This window comes from Peromyscus californicus, unplaced genomic scaffold, assembly GCF_007827085.1.
Source record: "Peromyscus californicus insignis strain IS unplaced genomic scaffold, ASM782708v3 Scaffold_15__1_contigs__length_86483966, whole genome shotgun sequence".
Taxonomy (NCBI): domain Eukaryota; kingdom Metazoa; phylum Chordata; class Mammalia; order Rodentia; family Cricetidae; genus Peromyscus; species Peromyscus californicus.
The window spans coordinates 80,053,902-80,074,881 of record NW_026294447.1 but is presented as its reverse complement, the minus strand read 5'-3'; the positions used below and the strand labels follow the sequence as shown (position 1 = coordinate 80,074,881).

The following is a 20,980-nucleotide window of genomic DNA, read 5'->3' as shown; positions in this document are numbered from 1 at the left end:
AAGACCCCTTAAGCAGATGAAAATGATCTTTATTGAGAACAAATGTTGTTCCATGAGCTGAGGCAGGCCTGCAGCTTACATAAACCTAAAAGCAGCACTGCCATACACATGGTATACTACCCAGTAGCCATCTTTGACAAAGATGTAGATGGGTACATTAAACAAAATGATAAAGGTTCTGTAAAACTCATTTCACAAAAATCACAATGTTGCTCAAATAGGGCAGTCAGACTTTTCCTGGATGAATAACAAGGCCCTTCACACGAAAACATCCAAAACCCTGGAACAAAACGCAACAAGACATGCTGTTCTGTCTGGAAATCCATTCAGAATCCAGACCTCCAGCTTCTCTTTAAAAGCCCAAGGAGCCAGGACATGTGCCTGGCTCGCTGTCTAGCCTAGATGACGCAGGCTAGTGGTTGTGGGCTGCAGCAGGGGTCAGCACAGTCCACCATCACGTCCACACTGCAGCAGGAGTCAGCACACTCCACCATCACGTCCACACTGCAGCAGGGGTCAGTACACGCCACCATCACGTCCACACTGCAGCAGGGGTCAGCACACTCCACCATCACGTCCACACTGCAGCAGGGGTCAGCACACTCCACCATCACGTCCACACTGCAGCAGGAGTCAGCACACTCCACCATCACGTCCACACTGCAGCAGGGGTCAGCATACTCCACCATCACATCCACACTGCAGCAGGGGTCAGCACACTCCACCATCACGTCCACACTGCAGCAGGAGTCAGCACACTCCACCATCACGTCCACACTGCAGCAGGGGTCAGCACACTCCACCATCACGTCCACACTGCAGCAGGGGTCAGCATACTCCACCATCACGTCCACACTGCAGCAGGGGTCAGCACACTCCACCATCACGTCCACACTGCAGCAGGGGTCAGCACACTCCACCATCACGTCCACACTGCAGCAGGGGTCAGCATACTCCACCATCACATCCACACTGCAGCAGAGGAGTCAGCATACTCCACCATCACATCCACACTGCAGCAGGGGTCAGCACACTCCACCATCACGTCCACACTGCAGCAGGGGTCAGCACACTCCACCATCACGTCCACACTGCAGCAGGGGTCAGCACACTCCACCATCACGTCCACACTGCAGCAGGGGTCAGCATACTCCACCATCACATCCACACTGCAGCAGAGGAGTCAGCATACTCCACCATCACATCCACACTGCCTCTCTGAATTGCTTGTCTGTTCTCCGTAAACATCTAAGCATGCTAACCAACTCTTCCATTCCTGGTCCTAACACATATTCAAATACAACACCGGTCAGAAGAAATCAGTTGGCAATGTTGAACTGATAAAGAATTTAAAGACACAGGAAACCACAGGTGATATCTAAGAAGACTAAGAAGAACCATCTAAGCCATAGGGTACTCAAGAATTTTATAGTAAAAGTCAAGTGTCAAATAATTATAACATGCCAGGCAAATGCAGGCTACTAATGGATAACTTCACAACCTGAAGCCATTAAAGAAAATACAGTGTAAAAGGGCTCTCAAAACCAAAGTTGATCCTAACTGAAAATACCAGTAGCAGATAAGCACAGTGTTTACCACCTTCTTGGGAGCTGTCCTGAGCAATTATACAGCATTCACTCATTACGTCCTGACAACATTACTGTGGCTATTTGACATCTACTTTCCAGATGAGGAAACGGATGGACAGAGCAGTTGCATAACTTGTCCAAGGTCATACAATGAAAACTGGTAGAACTAGGCTTGGTGACGTGTGCATGTATTCCCAGGACATGGGAGGCAGAGGCAGGAGGGTGGTCACACGTTTGAGGCCGCCATGGTCTACATAGCACATTCCAGGTCAGCCAGGGAGACATAGTGAGACTATTCTAAACCAAATAAACAACAAGTAGGCCTCAACTCAAATCAGCATCCACACTTAACCACCAATCCACTCTGCATCTTCATCGGGAGGAATCAAGGCACGGAAAAGGCCCTGGAGACATCACAGAAAGCAAGCTCAGATTTTAAAGGGGCATACCTAGATGTTGAAAGGAAGGAAATACAATGAAGACTGGTCATAAAATGACAGAATCTGACAAAAATATTATAGTCTCAGGAAGGCTAATGCACAAATAAGCAGAGTGTTTATGAAAAATGCAAAGTGAGAATGTACTTGTAGTAGGAACCTCTTTATGACGTTTGTTATGGCATATACAATTCTTCTTAATGCAAAACAGGTTAGGTAAATCAGAAAGTAGAAGATAACCATGCCCACCCCACAATTACCAACAAGTTGGCATATTTCCTTCCAAAACTGGTAATGCATAACACTATAGTCAATTGTGTTCGCCGAACTCAAGTTTTGGAAACTTGCTCCCCAACACCACAGAGGTGGAACCATTTGGGTGGTGTTCAAATCACGATAGTACCCGTGAATGGAGTCACACATGATAAAAACGTGACTATGGGAGTGTCTAGCTCTCGCTCACTCTTTACCTTCCACATGAGAACACATAGACAGATCCTCACCAGATGTCAGTCAGCACATGGATTTTTAACTGTCCAGTCTCTAGATTTGTGAGAAAGGAGTTTCTGCTCTTTAAAAATTGTCCAGTCTCAGGTAAAGCAATTTCTGCCTCAACCACATATCTGCTCTCAATTTCACACCATGATCCAAAAATAGTAAACAGAAAATTCCAGAAATAATGTCTAAGTTTTAAATAGTCATTCTAAGTAGCATAATAAGGCCTCAGTGTCCTACTGTAAACATGAACCATCCTTTATCCATGCTGTGTCACTCAGTGGCATCTGGCGGCCATCACTGTATCGCAGTACTTGGATACAGGGGTCAGTGCTGGCCATGGCCTTGAACATTTACTGGGGAGCCTAAAGCACAATTCTCACATGAAGGAGAGAAGGCCTATAGAGTTGCACCAATGTACTAAGACAAAGACACAGACATGCCTTTCCCCCTAAAATAACAGACCCAGACTCAAAACCTAGAGTTCTGTAACATGCATGCCCCATTTCAAAATAGATCATGTGTATCACTGCTCACAGTCTTTTTACTAACTAATGAATATTCTATGTGATTGCCTATAGTCTTTCTAACCAACTCCTGATGAGGACCCATTAAGATTTTTCTAATGGTGTAATCATCAACAATGAAGCACTCCGTGTCTCTGTAGACACAGCTGGTTCTGTCTTACGGAACCACTGGGTCAACACTTGCCAGAATACAATGAATACTATTTCCTCTTCAGAACTGGACCATCCTAATGAACAGCTGCCACATGTTATTTGTCTACCATCACTGGCACATATCTTCTGATGGACTTTGGATTACTTAGAAGAGTCCCCTCCACCCAAGCCTCTGTTACATCTCCTTCTCCTGTCCCAACACTACAGTTTAAATTAATGTACCTGAATAGAGTATCCTTTTTTCTTGCAGTTCTGAGAACTATTTAATTATCTAAAATATCCTATTAGTAGACTGCTGTGGGATGGTCTGTATTTCAAATGTGTTGCTCTGATTGGTCAATAAATAAAACACTGATTGGCCAGTGGCCAGGCAGGAAGTACAGGCGGGACTAACAGAGGAGAATTGAGAGAACAGGAAGGCAGAAGGAGACACTGCCAGCCGCTGCCATGACAAGCAGCATGTGAAGATGCCGGTAAGCCACGAGCCACATGGCAAGGTATAGATTTATAGAAATGGATTAGTTTAAGATATAAGAACAGTTAGCAAGAAGCCTGCCACGGCCATACAGTTTGTAACCAATATAAGTCTCTGTGTTTACTTGGTTGGGTCTGAGCGGCTGTGGGACTGGCGGGTGACAGAGATTTGTCCTGACTATGGGCCAGGCAGGAAAACTCTAGCTACAGTAGACATCTTCCTCAAAAATGTATACCATGAACTATGAAGTTTTTAAGTTAAAAAAAAGAAACTAGAATGTTAACTAGAACTATATACTAGCCAGCAGCCATGGTGGTGCACACCTTTAATCCCAGCACTCGGGAGGCAGAGGCAGACACATCTCTGAGTTTGAGACCAGCCTGGTCTATAAAATGAGTTCTAGGACAGTCAGGACAACATGAAGAGAAACTGTCACAAAAAAACCAAAAAAGCTACAAAAAAAAAAAAAAAAAAAAAAACCCACAAACTATCTTAGAGACTATATAAATACCTTTATGACGGCCAATTTACTCCCATCTAGGAACACACTGCAATCCAAAATTCATTCAAGCCTGTTCTGTAAAACTGGACTATAAGTTTCACACAGATTTAAAATTTTGTTTCAAATTGGGAATACAGCTTAGCAGTGAAACACATGCTTGGCCAATGTGAGGCCTTGGATTAACTTCACAGCACTAAAAGAATATTCAAAAGGTGAAGGTTTTTAAATTACTATTAGTATCAAACAGATACTGTGAGATGAAAAGGGTCTGAAAGGATGAGCATTTCGTAACGATGAGACTTCCCAGATGGAACCAGCGAGTGACCCACACACACAAGTCATTCCGCAGCACGCTACCCATTTGTGACTTAACACAGAAGACACTGAGTCTCAGAAGCATCAGCAATGTGTTTGAGACTGAAGGTAAGAACTCATTGTATCCACATTGATAAATGAACAAAGCAGTCAAGCGCCAGCATTCCGGTTGTGTCTCGTGGTCCGCCTGCTACTCTCCTGTTCATCCTGCAATCCACACAGTGAATGAGTAGACTAAAGCGCGGGATCAAATAGGAACGCTTGCTGGCAGTCAGCTGCCAGCACAGAGAGGAGCCCGTTCTCAGCTCGAATACTACGTTACAGTGCAGCTTCCTTATGGCCCACTACAGCACAGTAAAGTAGCTCTTATTTTGCTTTTTTGTATTCACTTATGGGAAGAGAGCTAGGAAAAGAAAAGAATTACATTTAGTTGCAACAGAAAGCACATTTAAATCTTGTGGCTAGAGTAAGCTTTAACTTAGTAAATTTCCCGCTGCACTCACCAAAACATTTTGAGATCATAAAGCATCTACAGAAAAGAAAAGGTTGGCTCAAAGAAAACGTACAAGAAAATGTTATTTTCTTTTATGAAAAGTAAGAGTACGAGGATTTTTCATGTCCTGAGACACAAAACACAGACAGGCTAGGTGTGGTCTGGTGTGGGGGACATAAGCTGGGACAGAAGGAGGGTGTCGACAATATCCAAATATTAATCACAAGTGGGAAGCACTGCCAGCCGAGGGTCAGTTAGACACAGCAGGGCAAGAGGGGCGTGGTTGGGAGGGTAGAGCAATTATCAGAAGGAGCTCCTCCAGCCCCAAAGGCTTGTGGACCCCAGCAGGGCCCAAGCTGGGAACAGACTACCCAGTGAGCAAGCTCAGAAGCCGGCAGAGAGAGCGAAGCATCGGGAAGGCAGCTGTGCCATCAGCAGACTGGAGAAGAAGCAAAGGCCAGGAAAATGAAGCGGCTGAACACACACCAGACACAGATCTGCTCGCTATCTGTACTTCATCTTCTTGTCCAGGGAATAACCTAGGAGAGCTGACCACACCCATAGCTGACAGGCACTCAGGCCAGGATCAAATAAGTCCAACTAGTTTACTAACATGCCGCATGGCTGAGGAACAGTACTTCACTGCCTCAACTCCCCGCTTTTTTTCTTGAGACAGTCTCTCTCCTTGTGTAGGTGGCATTAATGACTTTTCTGTCGCTGTGATAAAACACCATGACCAAAAGCAACTTAGGGAAGAAAAGAGTTGTTCTGGCTCATAGTTCAGGGGCTAAGAGTCCACCATGACAGGGAGAGGTGTGGCCCGAAGTGGCAGGCTTGCAGGCAGAGGCAGGAAGCTAGGAGACCACATCTTAAACTGCAAGCAAGAACAAACTTTGAAACTGGTGAGGTTATAGAATCTCAAAGCCTGCTCCTGGTGACCTACTTCCTCCAGCAAAGCCACACCTCCCAACCCCCCAACCCCCAACCCCTCCACCAACTGGGAGCCAAGTGTTCAAATACCAGAGGCTGTGGGGGAATTTGAGCCTGGGAAGTGCCTCCCAAGAGCTGAGGCTGCAGGTGTGTGCCACGATACCTGGCCTGCCACAGCTTCAGATGATAAAGTTACACCACTCCCGGGTGAGGAGAGTGCTGTATTCACAAAGCATCTAAGCAGGTCTCTCTGCTACCATTATAAACAAAACCAATTTTCAATTACTGACTCATGAATCTGCTAAAATAGGAAAACGTCTAAAAACCCGTAACAGGCCTCTACCCGCCTTGTCAAATATCACAATTCTAATCAATGACTTAAATGAGGTCAAAGGTCAGTGCATTTAAGAAGCTCACAAAAGTCATAAAGATACAAGACTGTGAATAAGGTGATAACAAGAAACATCGAGAAAGATCTCCTAAGACTGGAGATTGATGATACTCCACAGAATACATGGTAGGTTTCACAATTAGATTTTAAAAGCAAGACACACACACACACACACACACACACACACACACACACACACACACACACACAAGATCAAAAGAAAACATGGCTTTACAGCAAGCAACATGCAGAGCCTATTAAAGTCAGTGAAGACCAGAAGTCAACAGAAGTTAGTAAAATCATCCAACCTCAAGAAATGTTATTGAGAGTTCCCCTTTAAGAAATCAGACAAGAGAATGGAGCACCAAGCTGAACTGGCCTGATCAAGCTCCTGACACAGAGTTCAGAGATGTACTTCACACTTGAAGACAAAATTTCTTCTACAGTCTACTGAAGGATTCAAACTTTGACAAGTGAGAAAAGGTTGATAGAATTAAGAACTCAGTCCATGACAGAGAATGCTCATGGACAGCTGGTGGGCCAATCCACATGACACACCAATGCAGTTCCAGTGGACTCTCTGTGTACAGCAAAACTCAACACCCTGCCTGTATACCCAGGGAAAGAGGATGCAAGTGCTAAAGACCCCTCCCCCAAGACCAACACTCCTTCCCAGCTCTCAGCTGGCATCCAGGGCAGCCAGGAGCACCACAAAATCTCTGCTCTCGGCAGACGGCCTGCTCCTAGAACTCTGTTGGGTGGGAGTCTATGATCCTGCTATACCTTGAGCAAAATATTGGCTGGGGCTCAATGTGGATATCCTGAATTCTGAATTTAATCTAATTAGGGCAGGGCATGAGCTCACTAGGAAAGTTAGTCGCTTTTTTCCTGTGAAGGCATAGGAGACCAGATGTCTGCCACAATTATGCTTTTACTTAAGTTCTACTTAGATGAGTGTCTCAGTTGGAGACAGGTATTTTCTTTCCTGTCAGAGGAGCAACAGTCCATACAACACTTTGCTCCAGTGTCCACTTTAATAGACAAGTAAATGCAATCGAAGCAAGGAGGTGTTTCTTAAAAACTCACTTTCAGCATTGTGTCCCAAATCTCAGGAAGAAAGGAAGATGTACTGACAGCTTCAAGATGAAGAATGAGAAACCAGGAAAAATGGGTTCCCTAAGACACCCCAAATGGACAGGCAGGAGATTTTCCAGTGTTAAATTGGGTGACTGCCCAGTGACAGCTCCATCCTCACAGTTTGATGACCTGTGCTCTGTACCCGCAAGCTCATTCCTCACTTTTAATAGATATATCCTGAAGTGCTTCAAAAAAAACTTTCCTAAAGAACAGGTTTTAAAGCCACATAAAGATGCACACACTGGCCCTGGAAGATGACTTAGCAGTAAAGGTACTTGTCGCCAAGTCTGATGAGCTGAGTTCAATTCACAAAACCCACAAGGCAGAGAGAAATGACTACGGAGGGGCTGTCCTTTGATCTCTATACGAGAGTTGTGACATGCATATAACCATATAAATACACAACACACACAAAATACATAAATGCATTTTTGTTTTTGTTTGTTTGCTTTTTGAAACAGGTTTTCTCTGTGTAACAGTCCCAACTGTCCTGGAACTTGCTCTGTAGACCAGGCTGGCCTCGAACTCACAGAGATCTGCCTGCCTCTGCCTCCTGAGTGCTGGAATTAAAACCATGTGCCACCACCACTGGGCATAAATGTAATTTTATAAAGATTTGTACAAGCTAATCATATAAATGAAATTATTCTGTAATTAAACTATAAGAAAGCTTAGAAAGATTTAGAAATGGACATTCCTTGTGTTTAGTATGGAATTAAATTCCACCACAAATAATTTTTAAAAGGCATTGTTACTTTTAATGGGCAAAAAAGAGAAACTACCTTGTATAAACATATTTAATTAAGAGACAACGTAACAGTCACCAACAAGATTGTTGTTATTTCTAACAATATCCAAGAAAATGAGATTACATGTTAGTAAATAAATTATATGCACACAACTACAAAAACAAATGCTTACCTGTAATACAAATTTCTGATCTATGTATTTTTTGGCAATGCTGGGTTGGAATTCTTGACTTTCCAAAAATCGTATGAAAAATTCATATACAAGCTGCAACAAAAAGATTGTAGTTAACTTCAAATTAGAATTCATTAAATTTAAATTAAAATCCATGACACACACATTCCACTAAAACTGACGAGGCTTAGGACATTAGGTTTAACTATCAATCCATGAGTCATGCTGCCTTCCTTTCGACTCACAGTGTGATAATTTTTTGTTTGTTTGGTTTGGTTTTTCGAGACAGGGTTTCTCTGTATAACAGCCCTAACTGTCCTAGAACTCACTTTGTAGTCCAAGCTGTCCTTGAACTCACAGAGATCCTCCTGCCTTTGTCTCCTGAGTGCTGGGATTAAAGACATGAACCACCATGCCCGGCTTAGTGTTATAATTTTTACCTTTTAAAATTAAAAGCAAGAAATATGGCCAAAGCAAATAAAAATCCATATTCTCACCATTTACAGAGAAGCCCACTGGTAAAAGTCTGTCCTCCCACTCCACCTGGCTCTCTATGTAGGTAGTTCAGAGGTAGTTCTCTTCTTCCACCATGTGGCACTGGGACTGAACTCAGGTCAACTTGATGCTAAGAATACCTTGACCTGCTGAGCTATCTTGCTGGCCCACTGTTAACATTTTATGTACACCCCTCCCTCTGAAACATATATCTGTACTATATATAAATCTTTGCATATCTTGATAAGTTACTTTTATCATCTAAACAGTACATTAGAAATAATTTGTGTCAAGAGTCTCCAAACCATCATTTTAGTAAATAGGTCATTACTAATACTTTATAGTGAATTTCGCTGTTCATAATTAAGCAATCACATATACTCACATATTTAAGTAGTTTCTCTAGTGAGGTACTCTGCGATCGTATCATACAAAACATACATTTCTTCAATTACTTCATGAGTAAATATTTTTAAAAGGGGACTTGTCAGATCAAAAGACACCCAAACATTCTGGATTGTGCATAATCACTGCCAGATTTTCTTTAAGGAAGTATATGTCATTTTATACTCTTCTAAGCAATGTTTGTGTAACTCAATATCCTCGTTTGGAAACAGCACAGTCACATGGGCAGGGGCAACCTCAAATAACTGTTCGGATAAACAGTGCAGGATCGATGTTTACTCTCTCTCGGTATAATAGATCTATGTTAAAGGCCACATCAGACTAGACGGCAGCACCACTGAACGAAAACTCTTAAGAACCCAGCTGTAGCCCTTACTAGCTGGATAAGCCTAAGCATGCTCACTTTCCTGAAATTCTGTTTCTTTCATTTTGCAATGGAGATGACAGTAAGATTAAACGTAATGTTACTTGTAAAGCCTTCTGTACAGTGACAAACATAATCACCATCATTTGCCTAAAACAACACTTGTGTTTTTTTCTTCCACACTTAAAATTAATAGACATACCGAAGAGCTTTGAGATAAATATGCATATATGTGTGAATATTTAATTTAGATGTATTTATAAGAAAAAGCTGAGAAAATGTAAAATATGCTTCATTTCATTTTACAATAAAATACATTACATGTTAACATAAGTATATATATTTTTAAACCAACTGTTATTTTAAAACATTATTATAAAGAAAAGAACTTAGCTAGGGCTGCTGAGACATGCCTGGAATCCCAGCACTCAGACTGGGGCAGGAGTGCTGTGAGTTTAAGGCCAGGCTGTCTACTTAGGACAACCCTGACTTGAGAAAATAAGATTAATAAATAAAGCGTTGCACTGTTTGTGTTTTTGGTAAAACTCTTTAATACCTGGTATATCAGAAGATAGATTCATATCTGCTTGACTATTCAAGCTGTGATTTATTGTTTTGGTTGAAGTATACTTTAAAAAAAAAATCAAGGTTGGGAAGAGAATATTTTAGAGTCTTCTCACAGAATCATATTCATTCTTCTTTAATGCAAGCATCAAAACTCAACAGTCTGTCATTTCTGAAACATGAGTTGTAGTGCAGCTTAGAAGTTAAGAGCACATGCCACCCACACAAGAACTGGAATTCAGCTCCCAGGACTCATCAGGTGAATGGGTGTATCGGCCACCTACAGCTCCAGAGGCAGAGATGAGGCATCATCGTAGCAACTGGCTAGTCCAAGTGTACCACTGAGTTCTGGGTGTGACTGAGAGACACTGCCTCAAAGGGTAAGGTTGAAGAACAATGGAGGGTAATTCCTGACATTAGCCTCTCAACTCCACATGCACGGCATGTGTACACACACACATACACACACACACACACACACACACACCATAAAAAAGTAAAAAGTAGAAAAAACAGGTTGCGATGCAGAATCTGAAATGATACCAATGAACTAGCCAACTATCCCACAATCTGGATGGACCTTGATTGTGTGTGTTCCTAACATGGGTCATTTTCCCATTGGGAATTATTGGCTCACTGACTCACACAGACTTTTCAAATACTGACAAATCCTATTTCACAGTATCTTTTTCTAAAAATCACATTTTTTTTCCTCCCAAGAACAGTCCTTAAATTTTGGGAGGCTAGAAAGCTTGGTATATAACAGATATCTATTATAAGACAGCTATATGCTATATAACAGATCCTGGCTTTCTAAAGTTCAAATTCTAAGTTATACTTCTAGTGTTTAGATTCTATGAGTATGAAGAATTATTATCAATTGGGCTTCCTTGTTTTAGAGGAATACTTGCCAAATGTCTAAATCTTAATAACCAGTGTGTTGTTTTGTCAAGTACAACTGGTATCTCCTGAAAAAGCAGCTAGGATAGCCTGTGGTCAAAGTGATCACACAGCATGCTTCCGCAGCTAGGATAGCCTGTGGTCAAAGCAATCACACAGCATGCTTCCGCAGCTAGGATAGCCTGTGGTCAAAGCAATCACACAGCATGCTTCCGCAGCTAGGATAGCCTGTGGTCAAAGTGATCACACAGCATGCTTCCGCAGCTAGGATAGCCTGTGGTCAAAGTGATCATACAGCATGCTTCCGCAGCTAGGATAGCCTGTGGTCAAAGTGATCACACAACATGCTTCCGCAGCTAGGATAGCCTGTGGTCAAAGCAATCACACAGCATGCTTCCGCAGGACCACCACTGTACTGCAGCATGCAATAATGTGATCTATTCATACGTCTCATGTCACCATGCAGAATAATTTTAAGTGTATGCTTAAGGGTCACAAATGGATAGAATTAGTCACTTCTGATGCTCTTCAAACACTCTCAAGTGCAACGGGCATCTTTCAATTTCAAGTGCAGACGGGGAATAAAACTGCGTCCTTGACAGTCCGACACTGTCTTCATTTGTGCTAAGTCAACAGCACTTTTAAACATCACTGTTGGCCCAGTATGGTGGCACACATCCTTAATCCTGGCACTCAAGAAGTAGAAGCAGACAGAGCTCTGAGAAATCTGGGCCAGCCTGGGCCAAATCTGAGTTCCAGGATAGCCAGAGCTACACAGTGAGACCCTGCCCACCACTGTTTTCATAATTAATAGTTCAAACTGTACGATGACTAATAAACACAGGCACAAGGGCAAATACCACGGAACTGTGATAAAGAAGTAATAGGGGCCAGGGAAATGGCTTAGTGAGTACAGGGGCTTGGTGCCAAGCCTAAGGAGCTGAGTTCAATTCCCAGAACCAGATGGTAAAAGGAGAGAGAGAAGCAACTCCCAGAAGTTGTCCTGATCCCCTACACACACACACACACACACACACACACACACACACACACACACACACACACAGGTGTGTGTACACTCTTACAAACAAATAAATAAATGTAGTTAAAAACTTGTATTAAAAAGTGTTGGCCTTACAGGCCACTGAAGACTAACTGAGGGACTTGTAAGGGTCCATAGATATCACTAACTTAAATATTCTTACAGAAGTCCGGTGGCTTCCGACTCTAACACTTAAATGTAGTATTCTTGTTAGCATTTGTTACTATGTATTTAGTGTGTGTACATGAGTGGAAGGTAACTTCCAGGATTAACTCCCTCCTTCCACCATATGGGTTCTGGGGATAGAACTCAGGTTGGCGCTGCCCCTGCCCCCCTGCCCCCTGCCCACTTCCCCGTAAGCATCTAATGTTTTTCATGAAGCTCTGTGGTGTGGGGCTACGTGTCTGCAATCTCAGCCAGCAGGAAGATGAGGCAGGTCTAGGGTTTCCAGATGGGGCCTGGGTGACACAGAGATACCTCATGTCAAATGAGGGAGGGGCTGACAACTCACAAAACTGTGCGTGGGTTTGGTTTGGTGTTCTCTTAAAAGCTTTCTAAATTGGGGGGAGGGGGGGAGTCTTTCCCAGAGATGTGGTAGTGTTGTAGTCACAATATGCTTGAATTTTCCCTCCCCACACAACTGTTCTCTTTTCAACACACTCATTTCTCAACTCCTGATTTTTCCATACAGAACTGCAGACTTGTCAAACCACCCTTGTCCCGAATCCACCCAAAGAGTTCCTTCTCCCAGGCCGCAACTGACCATCGGCCTTTCCACCGGGGCTGACGACTGGCTTTTCCTACTCTGGTCCCTTGAAAGCAGTTGCAGCTTAAAGTAACTTGTGGAAACACTTCAGACACATTTAGAAATAAGCACAAACTGCACCTCAGTATCCAAAGTCTCCCTTGAGTTTATAAAGGGAGAAAACTGGGGTGGGAGTATAAATTACTATTTGAGGTCTCGTAAGGAAGGTCCATGAGCAAAAAGTTAGCATTCCTGGCATCAAGTCTCACTCTAAGGCACTGAAAGCCATCCTTAATTATAAACAGGTCCTGCAAAGTTATATTCTCCTGGGAAGGCAGATCTAATCTCAGAAAACACACAAACAATAACCATGGGAACCGTGTCATACTAGCTTAAAATACACCAACAGAAGTACTAGGAAAAAATTAAACAGCAAGCACACAAGTAAACCCTGACATATGTGTTCAAACACCGTGTGAAATTGATATTCTGTTATCTATTTCATAATTCTGTGCAGGTCACAAATTAAAAACAGAGTTCTGCCGGAACAGTGAGTTAGCTGGACAGTAAGAACAGCCAACCACAAACTAACCAATCACGTCATTTCCTTACTCTCTATTATTCTCCAATAGTCACACTTTGCTCTCTTCCAAAATGTGGTCCAGAAGAGGAAGCATGTTGTGAATTATGGAATTCACAAAAGTGAAAACAATCAGTTGTTGTAACAATTTAAAGGCTATTAGACGGGTATAGTGGTATACAACTCCAGCACTCAGGAGGCAGAGGCAGAAGGATGGCCAGCCAGAGACAGCCTGTGAGAGACAGACAGTGAGAGAAGGCCAGTACGAACTTCATGGGGAGACCTTATTAAAAAAAAAAACATCAAGGGCAGAGGATGTGGACCAGGCAGTGCCAGCCAGCATGTGCCAAAACCCTGGGTTCATCCCTAGCACTCAGAGGACAAGTCAGATAAAACATTGAATTTAGTGACATATGATCATGGCATCAATAATCAACATGAAAAGAGATTTCTTTAAATTAATTTATTGTGGGGTGTGTGTGTGTGTGTGTGTGTGTGTGTGTGTGTGTGTGTGTGTGTGTGTATAGGAGTTGTACATGGGAGTCAAGAGTCATTTCTCTCCTTCCATCGTGAGTTCCAGGGACCAAACTTGGATTTCCAGACAGGTGTGACAAGCACCTTCACACTCAGCCACCTTGCCAGGCTGAGGAGATTTCTGAAACACTCCCTGAATGATCCTGTCAGTTACAGCCATCCACTTGAGAAATGGAAAGAATAAAAGGGTGACTGATTTGTGCAGGAAGGCTAGCCCAAAAAACCCTAGGGCTCTTGACACCAGTATGGACCTGCGCCAGGACGTCCACAAAGCAGCAGAGAGTGAAGTCAAGCAGGCCCTCTCGCTCTGGCCTCACCTCTGTGTCTTCTGAGACGGGATCTCGCAGAGCCTTCCGCGGCCCTGAACTACTCTACAGCTGAGGATGACCGTGAGCCCTTGACTGCCCAGCCTGTCTCCTGGGCCACCGTGTCTGCTGTTCCTGTGACTTTTCAGTCAGCTCTTTGCACCTGCTCCAACCTTAGTCACACTAGTTCCCTCGGAGCTAAGACAGGGCTGGACGGACGACAGGCTTGAACAAGATGTCAGCACACATACAGCCAGCCCCTTCTGTAAACATTCTGACTCCCTATCTCAAAGGGCAAAAGTCCCATTGCCAGGCCTCACTGTTACTGTAGCGTCATATGAACCAGCAGTTAGCATTCCCACAGTCAGTGAAGCTAGGATGCGGTACACACGTTAATGCAATAGCTAAGAAATTAACTTAGCCTTCTATTTTATATTCATTAAGTACAATTTTATCTGCAAGTTCTTTATAATGACATTTTAACATTTTTTTTTTAAGTTCAAGAAGATAAATTGAAATATTGAGTCAGTCCTTGTTGAATTTTAGGGGAAACTTATGTTTAAGAAAGTGCTAAAAATGCTTTGCAAATGGCAAGAATGACCTGGCTCTTCACTGGGATGTATACCACAAGATGTAGGACATTCCTAGAAAAATTAACTTTTTCTTTTTTAATTATTTTTTCTCTCAGACTAAATTTCAATCAAATTGGCAGGTACCAAGCATTAAGAATAAGACATGACGGGGCTGGAGAGATGGCTCAGGGGTTAAGAGCACTGACTGCTCTTCCAGAGGTCCTGAGTTCAATTCCCAGCAACCACATGGTGGCTCACAACCATCTGTAATGAGATCTGGTGCCCTCTTCTGGCCTGCAGTCATACATGCTGTATACATAATAAATAAATAAATCTTAAAAAAAAAAAAAAAAAAGAATAAGACATGACACCTAGTTGCAGTGGCATACACCTTTAATCCCAGTACTCCGGAAGCAGAGGCAGGTGGATCTGAGTTCGAGGCCAGCCTGGTCTACAGAGTGAGTTCCAGGACAGCCAGGGCTGTTACACAGAGAAACCCTGTCTCAAAAAAAAAAAAAAAAGAAGAAGGCACGACATTTCCTCTAGTGGTGTAGCCAACAATAAGTTGCCCTTGCCCCAGTAAATAAGCCCTGACCCATGCTCATGCAAGCAACCCTAACTCAACTCAGTGGGTTTAAAAGAAAAAAAAAAAAAAATCAATCCAGGCAGGGTGGCACATGCCTTAATTCCAGCACTCAGGTGGCAGGGCCAGGCAGACCTCTGGACTACATGGTAAGACCCTGTTTCAAAAACTGAAAAGAAAAAAAAAAGAAAATCAAAGCAGGCCGCAGAACTGCCAAAAAGCCAAGTTTCAGTGACAGAAGGAGGGTAGGAAGGGTGAGGAGGGAACTGATCGAAGCAGCTCGCTAAGCTCACGCGAGAAGTCATTAAAGAATTCTTAAAGAAGAATGACACACGACAAGAATTGTACCATTCAAAGGGGTTTTGTTCTGTTCCTTCTTGAATTGTGTATCACCTAGGATATACACATGAAAGCACACGAGGCTTACAAATCTTACAGTACACACACACAATTCACCAGTTAGAGAAAAGAAGCGTCTAAGCTAAGAAATCAAACAGTGTTTAAACTAATGTAATCTGCCCAGCTTGGCAACCTCTAACAGGACCACACAGTGTCAAGCCTGAGGACATGGTGACAAAAACAGTCCTGCCCTGGAACCAGGAAAGACATCCCACTGTGTACTTAGAGCAACCTATAGGTACCAGAAAGGGACAGGCCAAGTGGCGAATCTGTATCAAAGCCTCTAAAGTGGGGAAAGCATACACTGTTAGATTCACCTCACCCCTCGAAACGTCACTGAGTGGCTCCCCCTGGGCTGCAGATGGACAAGGCTACGTTTCTTCTCTCCAGCCCTCCCCTGCCTTCTTGTTATTTATCACTGGCCTCTGAAGACATATTCCAACTCAATGGGAAATGGCTTTAGGGTCAACAGAGTCAGGCTTCTCTGTTTTCTTCCTTTGAGGGATGTTGGCCTCAAGAAAGGACACAGAGGAATAAGGAGCTGAAAAGTGTCAGCTAATGTGTCAGCAAACAAGGTAGGACCCGCCACTAGCCTATGCAAGGCACTGGTGGTCCTGACTCCCCGGCATGGGAAGTGATCTCCGCTCAGAAGAAAACAGACCTTCACCCCAGCTTTCTCTGTTGTTTCTGTCTCACGCCACTAGAAAGGAAACTGCAGTTTGGCTTTGCCCTTTGAGGAAACGGAGGAAACCCACTCACTGTTATCGCAAAGACAAAGCATACAAGGTCCCTGGGCACCTACTGCTAAAAATGAGGTATGTACTCCACAACCTAACCACATCCAGCTAACACTAATGTGAAAACAGTTTTGCTCTTGGTTGAAATTCCACTGGGCGGGACCACAGAAAGGTTCTGATAAAGGAATAAGACTTGCAACACGGGGACCCAGTGGGTCATGCAGAAGTACTGCACTGAACCCACTGTTCCCTCCTTCTGCCATGCCAATTATCAAGCACAAGCAACACAAAAGCCCCTGCACTCAGGAGGCAGAGGCAGGGGGATCTCTGAGTTCAAGGCCAGCCTCATCTACGGAGCGAGTTCCAGGACAGCCAGAGATACAACAAAGAAACCCTGTCTCAAAAAACTAAAAAAGACAAGACAGACAAAAAGCACTCTTCAGCTCACCATTATGTCTTCTAATTTGGTCACTTCCTTTCAAGGAGTGCCCATGCTCATCAGGAGAAGAGTTAATGGAGTTTTCTTTTATAAAAGAAATGAAAAGTAGAAGTACCTGTAAGTGGGGCCATGATGCCTCGAGGGTAGGTTCATCTTCTTCTGGGTCGAATTCATTGCTGTCACTAGGAGGGAGAGTTCTGAATATATTGCAAGATACCTAAAAATAAACAAGCAGCAATCAGCTCCAAGTACCTTTGGCAGGTGCTCTGGGGACACAGTGCACATGGGAATGCCACAGGACTGAAAATAGGGACCTCTTTCCACGGGCTCCAGGCTGGGACCACCTCAAGGCAAAGCTGGAAAGCCCCAGGGTGACATCTGGCACTCTCACTGGCATCCCCAGCCCTGCGAGTGGACATGTCCCATCAGAGCTGGTGCTGGTTTACTTACCAGTCAAGTGTGTTTCTAACAAGTCCATTTACACTAATACACAAATAACTACTAATAGCTGCCAGCACTTCCTTTTCCTGCCTCACTCACGATTTACAATTCAAAATTTATACGTTTATCATTGAACTCATAGTGAAATTTCTGGTATTTGCACAGACCAAAAAAAAAAAAAAATAGAATCAGTAAAGAATTTTAAGAATCTTCCTAACAGCCTTTAAAATCACACCTAATCCTGCCCTAATTGGTTTACAAATTAGTATGGAAGTCCAGGATACACTGTATCGATACCTAAATCTCTAGGAACACAGCATTCCTTTGCCATAGGCAATATCCAAATTAAATTCTGTCTGTTCAAACGGCTGTAAGCTGGAAACTGTTGAATGAGGATGAAGAAGACCCAATGTATCTTCCACTACATCTATTACAGGATTCTAGCCACAGAACACTCATTCCTGACATGCTAGTCATGCTATTCTGATGGTTCCTTTTTCATTTCCATGCTGTCTCTCTTCCTCCAGGCTCAGCTAACCTTGCAATCCAACACATCCTCTGACCAGAAGACTAAAGCAAGGAACAATGCGGGGAGAGGAAGGGTAACATGACAGCCCACCCCAAGCCTTGCAGGACCTTCTACTCACGGTGGAAACAGCTATAATGAGCGGCTTTTAGTTTTGTGGTTTTGTTTCACTATACAACCCTGGCTGGCCTTGAACTCAAAGATCCACCTGCCTGCCTCTGACTCCAGGGTACTGGGATTACAGTACTATGCCTGGCTGATGTGCTGATTTGAAAACGAAGAGAGAAAGGCTTTTAGAAGTCCCATAAGGTGGGTGGGTGTGTTTCTTCATTCAAGCACTTATTAGTACCTATTACGTGTATACACTGTTCTAGGCACTGTGAAAATAATAGTGAACAAAGAAAAGACCACTCCTTCATGAAAATTCTATTCCAGTTAAAGCTGTAAGATCCCCAATTGCCCAGCTATGAACACTCAGCTCAGTAAGCTATGAAAAAGTGAATGAATTTTATTGGAAGTGCAACAGAAGTCATTAATGGATTGTATACAGGGAAACCACATGACTTGATTTTTTTTTTTTTTTAAATCAGTCCAGTAGCTTCAGAGAGTTTAAGTTGTATGACAAGGACAGAGATAGCCCAGACTAGAGGGTGGCAGAGAAAACAAGACGTGTAGAGTGGCAGAAAGGAAAGAATGAAGGATGGGGGGTTGAAACGATAGCTCAATGGTTAAGAGAACTGATTGCTCTTCTAGAGGATCTAGGTTCAATTCCCAGCATCCAAGTGATGGCTCACAACCATCTCTAGCTCCAGTTCCTGGGGATCTGACATCCTCTTCTGAAACTCACAGGCACCAGGCATGTACACATAAATACATGCAGGCAACACCCCTACACATAAAATGAAATAAATGAATCTTTAAACAAACAAAGGATGAGTTCCCCAAAATGAAGACTGGGGAAAGCAAAGGTGTTTTGTCTCGTTTGCTTGTTCTGGTAGGAAGACTCGGAGGTCCAGCTAAAGATGTACTAAAGGCAACAAGACATATGAACCTGGACTTGTGAACGAGATGATCGGAACTGGAGACGTGAGAACTTGGGCGTATGGATACTTAATGCCATGGTACTACTGGATCACTGTGGAAAGGGTTGCTGTGCACCCCAACATTTAGAAATGAAGTAGACCAAAAAGTGCAAAGTGAAAGCAGGGGGTAGAAGAGTCAACTAGAGGTTGGGGGAGGGGGGTCCTCTGAGCTAAAAGAGGAAACTAATGAGAAAGAAGAGGGCAGTAGCAGCGAGTGCTGTTCAGAGGTTGGAAAAGTTGTACCCAGGGCAGGACATGGCAGCCACGGAGTGTATACTATCACAGCTCCAATAGCCCCTGGGGACGGGGCCCATGAACTCAGCTCCTAGGTGACAGTCAGGACCCAGCACAGGTACAACAGAAGCTAGGATGCCAACATCTCCCATGATCTAGAAGGTAGACTGGCAACATTTTGTACTTTAGCTCAAATGACAGGGGAAATATTAGAGTATATATTTTTGCTACAGGTAATTTTCTCTTCTAGCAATTATGTGATAGTGTATTTAAGAAGAATCTAGTGACTTAGAAACTAGTCACTAGATTCAGATACCTAGCCACCTAGATGTCTCTTCAAGAGTCAGCCAAGCATATTCCAATTCACAAGGTCCTTTATCCAATTTGAATCACTGCAAGAGTATTGTTTTCAAAATCACATTTTCATCTGAACTAAGTCATTTATACTGAACATGCCTTTTTTGGGGAACATTTTGTAATTTTACCATTCATCAGTTAGTTCTCATTGGTGTTGACTATCTTTTTCCCTCCCTCAACACATGTAAGTCATGAAAGAGAGGAAAGGGCTGTTCTACGGAATATCTGAGCAGACACTGGGACTTGTATGTAGCCTGGGAGATGCCAGCTCTCTTTAGGGCCTACCACTTGCTACAGCAGCCGTCTGTTTTCTGATCTGCCTCGGGCCAGTCACAGAACTAAAAAACTTCAAGACACTTGTGTTCCTAATACCTACAAGGGATTCAATAAGCATTTGGGGGGAGGGGGGTTTAGATGTATTTATAAAGCGATGGATTGGGGTTTTACTTTAACCAAATCTCAGTTGAAGTCTTCCAGGTGATTTAAATAAATGCAGGTTATTCAGGAGAACACTTAGGACTGTACAGTGTTGAAAGCCTCTGGTTTGGTCAAAGTTTCATTTTCTGCTACTTCATCAAAAGAACACCAAGGTGTGGAGTCATTTCTCCAGTGCTTTATTAGTTTACTTCTACACCTTCTCCAGAGGAATCCCAGGGTCTGAGTAAGGAGCTTTCCAGCAAAGAAAAAGAGTGGCAACGAAAGGCCAAGGTTTGGGCCCAACCTGGAACACAGTATGCATAAACAAAACGCCATGGCCTCTAAGAAACTAACCCAAGACTAGGCTGAAAGGGCTACGTAAAGCTTTCACTTGCAACGTTCTCCAAAACATAAAACTGGAGAGAACCTCTCCGTCCAATTAATTAGAACAGACATCAATTCCAGGAGTCGTGTGAAGCCGTAGACACTGTGGCTATAGCGGGGGGGGGGGGGGGGGGGGGGGGTCCTAATAAGAATCTAGGTGCATGACTATAATTACAAAGAACAGTGTGGAGTGCCTCATGCTAACTGACTGTACACCACTGTAGCTCCAAGAACGGAAATGAGTAACAAGAATATTGTCATCTAGAATCAAAAAGCAAAACCTCAGGTCATGAGTGAATGACTTAAGAACTGGACGAGTTTAAGTGTAATGCTGAGTTCCACACTACTGAATGTGAAGTTGAGTCATTACTGGATGGGGAGTAGAGGTCACCTTTAAATCACTTGATTTATCTGCAACAGTTTATATGCAGGGCCCAATATGGGGAAAGGGCACTTGACAGCCCCACCCCATAAAGGTGACAGTTCCCTACCCAGATTGTATACTTGCTT

At 43.3% G+C, this 20,980-nt stretch overlaps 1 protein-coding gene across 3 annotated transcripts in view; it reads right to left on the bottom strand.

Moving 5' to 3' along the window:
- The window catches only part of Ppp2r5e (protein phosphatase 2 regulatory subunit B'epsilon), a 162,643-nt gene that overhangs the window by 35,402 nt on the left and 106,261 nt on the right, over window positions 1-20,980 (bottom strand). For all 3 annotated transcript variants that reach the window (XR_008218529.1, XM_052739578.1, XM_052739577.1), the window contains exons 4-5: window positions 17,145-17,246; window positions 8,366-8,458 (exon numbers count right to left, since the gene is read on the bottom strand). Coding sequence is in view for 2 of the 3 variants with exons in the window: in XM_052739578.1 (XP_052595538.1) it covers window positions 8,366-8,458; window positions 17,145-17,246 (195 nt within the window). In the remaining variant the exon portion in view is untranslated. The remainder of the gene's footprint in view (window positions 1-8,365; window positions 8,459-17,144; window positions 17,247-20,980) is intronic.